Consider the following 4,840-nt stretch of genomic DNA (forward strand, 5'->3'; position numbering starts at 1 on the left):
GAACTAAGCTGGAAAAGTAAATATGAAGTCAATTAAATTATAAAATAAGACGTAAAGATTTTGTTATTTAATTGGTGCATTTTAAGAGTATTTACTTTATATATTTCCGCTCTTATTTTAATTATGTCAGTTTCGGTTCTCCATTAGAATTATAGATAAATGTTAAAAAGATGCAATAAGGATAAAAATATATAAAGTRTCATGTCTGTGTTGCAGATAACCTGGACGAGCTGCTGGGAGAGTTACCTGAGGACTCCTACAGCCTCTGACATCACCTTTACATAAACCTGTATAAAACATGCACAATATATGTTAAAGTACACTTTGTTAGAAAGTATTCAGCTGTGATACATTTAGTTTGTTGAGAATGTTTCTGTTTGTTGAATTTGCTGCTCTGAACGTGATCTGCACAGAACTGATTTGTAAATTATGCAACATTAAAGCAAGGCGAGGCTTCCTGCTGTGTTTTTGTCCTCCGTTTCCAGACGCAGTCCCTTCCTGCAAAAAGCAGATCAGCTCTGTTTGTTTGCAGCAGCTGAGCGAGTCGTGTGTCTGTTTGCTGATAGAGGTGTTTACCTCACACTGTAACTAACGTGCTCTCGTGGAGGTTTTCCCAACAGGATTTCCTCTTCAGACTCCGACTCCTCCAACACCTCAGCCTGACTGTAACAGATTCAGGTTAATCTTCAGCCTTTTTTTATTTTAAGAAWGCTGCAGCTGCACAAGTGTCCTGGTTTATGTTCAAAAGGCACTAATTGGGATGAAGAACCAAGTCTTTAAAAATAATTTAGTTCAGCCTTAAGTGTTGAGAAATTTATGCAGCTGTTTWGTTTTTCTGCTGATGTTCAGTGTAAATGTTTTTTCCCCCTCGTTACTAAAAAATCACTCCGATGTTCTGTTCAGGGGGAGCAACTTAAACCTCGTTTGGATTGTCGCAGRGCCACAAATCTTGAAAACGTTTCAGCAAAATGCTGAGAAGCACCAGTTTTTGCAGGAAAGCAAGAGAAACGTCTCTCAGGGGAATTATGTCGAATAARAAAACACAAACAACAGGAAATCTGCACTTCAGCGTAATGGTCTGTGTACAGGAGTAAAAATAGAGTTTGGACAAAAACATTCAAATGGCTACTTCTATAAAAACACTGAATTTATTTTTCAAGGTCCCAGATTTTGGTTTGTGGTAAATTTTTGACGAGTTATCTGTTTGTCTGTTTTTTACCAATTAAGACTTTCACAAAAGACCTGATTATTGCTCACACACGTGAATAATTTGCCCTTTTACTTCAATCGAGTCCTGCTTTAGGTAATCTAATAATCAGCTGTCTGGACAAATCTGGCATTTATGCTTCCTAATTATCTACAAAGACCTAATTAGGTTTCATAATTCATTAGAAAAAGTCTGAAAAGTGTAATTAATACTCTGGTTTTATTCACGCGTATTAAACCAGAAGTGAGGCCAAAAATAAAATGCACTGCTATATAATGAAGTTTTTTTAAAAATATCTGATGTAAATCCAGGAAATAKAGCAAAACAATCCATCTGACACAAATCATTTTATGACAAGTCCTGATTTTAATAAGATTCAAAACCCCAAAATGACTCAATATTTATATTTTGCTACAAACATGACTTTAAAATTCAAATAAATCATCTGATTTTTGCTTTTTGCCAAATGAAAGCAGTGGTCAATATCCATATTTGTCCAAGTTGTTTTTATGCTCGTTACTCAGATACAGAAACTTCTAAATCTAACTTTATTCAAATTAAAAAGGTAGGGATAAATAAAAGCTTGAAATCTAGATCTATTAATCCAGGGGATGGAAAGTTCTTGGGTCGGATGAAAGCAGATAAGATTGCAAAAGCATAAAGRCTCCTATTTTTTTCTTACCCCCAACCCTAGAGATTGTTTAATCCCTGTAAAATTATGCTCATTACCTCAGTGGAAAAATMGAAGATTTGCTTAATTAAGTTGTTAAGAAACCAGCAAACCCCGCAGCTGTCTGAGACCATAGTAAATTTGATTTGGGAAGAAAAAAAGAGCTGTGTGATCGTCAGACAATGTGTGTGGGAGTGTGTTTGGCAAAAAGATAAAGTACTTTATCTTTTAACTTCTTTACTTTTAATTAGGGCTTTGGTGTTTTTGCAAGCAGCTGAACTTCAGCTGAAAGTTCAAGGTAATAGCAATTGCCCTCAAGTAAACCAAACATAAAATATAGCCAGTTAAAATGTATTTAATGTGAATAAACGTGCAATTATTTAATGACATTTCAGGGCTGTTTTAGATTCACATAAACGTGTTACATTTATGTTCTCTGTATTTTAGATCCAATACTTTCCTTTGTAAATTTATATAAAAGTAAAAGATTTTAGATTTTAAATTCAAATAAAGAAAATAATGCTTGGGAACTTTGACTGAATAAATAGCTTTGGTTTGGCTATAAATGCTGAAACATTTGTTTTGTTCATCTACTTTTGTTGACTTTTCATTTGCCGTTTCACCTTTTCAAGCTTTTATTTTGACATGGCAGAATTAGGAGCGACTAATTTCCGGTTGGCCTGTGAGCTTTCTTGTTTCAAAAAAACTAGGTGGACGGTGTTTCGCCGACAAAATTCCTTACGTTTTTGAATTTATTTGTTTATTTATTTATTTATGACAGTATATTTGCCAAATTATTAGTTTTTACAGATGAAGATAAAACGGAAGTTAAACAAAGTAATTGGAGCAACATGCTAATTAAGTTCAAAAGTCGTCGAAAGGTGAGTTAGCATGTAGCTAACACAAACAAAACAAAAATTAGACCTTTCTTTTAAAAAACGTAATTATAACTATGAAAATAAAAGCAAATATGTTTATTAATCCTACCATAAAGACTTTATGGTTGAAAAATATATAAATTATACCTGGATAAAAAAAATTATGTATTTAGGAATAAAGGTTTTCTTTGTGTCTTGTGTTTTGCTTCAGAGGAGACTTTCATGCAAGTCTTTTAACTTTATAACAAAGTATAGGGGGAGAATTGATTACCAAATATAGCTGCTTAACAAAACTAAAAGTTAAATATTTTTTTCTCATTTTTTTTTTGAAACATCCTCTTATTTGTAGTTGTCAGCTGTGGAACTTCTGATTCAAGCCTGAATGCAGGTAAAAACATTTTTGTACWAAATGATTACTTATGCACAATGTGTTTTTGTCATTTTATGTTTAAAATAAAACAGATTTGTCGGAGGAGATAAAAGCAGCTCCACAGCAGAGAAAAGCGTGTCTCTCCTGGGAAAGCTGTATATCTGCAGTTTTTACAGCAAATCTCAAATGTGAAAGTGAAGCCAAGTGAGTAAATACAAAAAATCAAARGTGTAGAGGTAAAGTATATTAAGGACTGCATGCAACATGATAAATGTAGGATCAGAGAAATGTATTTATAATGGATTTGAAGAGAGTTGATTCCCCACCCTAAGGCACACTAGAGGGTTGTAATGTTCCTGGGAAGCTTTGAGACCTTCTGAGCGTCTGTGTTTTTGTTAAAAATCTCTTTAGGCTTTTTCTTTAAACTCTGACCTTTTTTATTTGTTCCTCATTTTCAGTCCAGTCCTTGTATTTGACTATGGCAGCACAAAAAATTGAGGCAATCAGACAGGTGGAGGACATAAATAAAACTATCTCCAGCTTATGAAAAGCATATTCAAAACATATTGGATAAACTGACACAACACCTGAGAGATGAATCATCATTCTATTGATCATTTGCTGTATGACAACTTTTCGGCTAAAATGCTATTTTCTGTCTGTCAGATAGTGTTATCTTGGGTATATTTCATAGACTCGGCTAAAGAAATAGGAATAAATTGTGTTTTTTGTGAAGGGCTGCCGGCAACACAGAGCCTAAAGATCCAATTTAAGAGCCGTGTTGTTTATTATGAGTAGATACAACACTGATTGATTCATTTCACTCCTGAATGAGTCATAGGTCAGAGTTAAGTGGTTCAACAAACAAAGAAAACATTTCACTGAAATGATCAGATGCAGAACTAAGAATGAGTAAAAAAAAAATGCATCTACAATTTAAAGGCCTTCAGAAAGTTTTAGGTGCTATTAAACAAGACCACTTTAAAAATCAGTTAAAAATTTTTGCCTTAAAAACATGGTTACGCAAAACTTTTGCACAGACGGTCAGGATTAATTAATAATAGCAACCTTTTCTGTGTAAGCGTTTATTAAAATTTATTATCTAACTTTAATGAAGTTGCTGAAACTTTAGAAACAACGAGGTGGGTTAATCTTAGAGGTATTTAGACATCATTTTGTGATGGGCTTTTTCATTTAGGCTCTTTATTACTTTTTAATCACTTAATTAGGCACATACAGAAGTTGCCCTGTAATTTTTGGGAAAATGAGCTGAAAGCATTTAGGGATTTTGCCAAAAGGGAACTTGAATTTTTAATAGCATTTCAAAGTAAAATTGATTTACGTGCGCTGTGAAAATGAACGTTTATTGAATCTAATTAAGTCTTAAAGTTCAGGTATCTTTTTATGACTGAATTTTAAGTGATATACTTTCGTAATACTCAGTCACTGTCTTAATGGTGGACTAAGCTGGTTGAAGACAAACCTGTGTCTTGTTTTGATGTTTGCATCACTGMTGATGAGCAGGACCCTGTGAAGCCTTGGGGTTAGGTGGTCCTCAGATAGATCCTTGCATTACCACACTTTATATCACCATTTCTCTCTGTCTTCAGTGTATTTGATTTGATTTGATTTATTGATTCAACAGGAAAAGATTACTAAAAATCAAGCCTGACTCAGCATAATTGCTGTTTTACAGCAGGTTCCTGTTCTGCAGC

At 33.7% G+C, this 4,840-nt stretch overlaps 2 protein-coding genes across 2 annotated transcripts in view; both read left to right on the top strand.

The window, feature by feature from the left end:
- hrob (homologous recombination factor with OB-fold) overlaps positions 1–457 on the top strand; it is a 10,339-nt gene extending 9,882 nt beyond the window's left edge. The window contains exon 10 of the mRNA XM_014022244.1: positions 217–457. Within this exon, the coding sequence (XP_013877698.1) occupies positions 217–269 (53 nt within the window). The 3' untranslated portion in view covers positions 270–457. The remainder of the gene's footprint in view (positions 1–216) is intronic.
- Positions 458–2,544: 2,087 nt separating this feature from the next.
- The window catches only part of asic2 (acid-sensing (proton-gated) ion channel 2), a 369,375-nt gene continuing 367,079 nt past the window's right edge, over positions 2,545–4,840 (top strand). The window contains exons 1-2 of the mRNA XM_014022295.1: positions 2,545–2,758; positions 3,218–3,329. The gene's annotated coding sequence lies outside the window, so the exon portion shown is untranslated. The remainder of the gene's footprint in view (positions 2,759–3,217; positions 3,330–4,840) is intronic.

This window comes from Austrofundulus limnaeus, unplaced genomic scaffold, assembly GCF_001266775.1.
Source record: "Austrofundulus limnaeus strain Quisiro unplaced genomic scaffold, Austrofundulus_limnaeus-1.0 Scaffold4, whole genome shotgun sequence".
Taxonomy (NCBI): domain Eukaryota; kingdom Metazoa; phylum Chordata; class Actinopteri; order Cyprinodontiformes; family Rivulidae; genus Austrofundulus; species Austrofundulus limnaeus.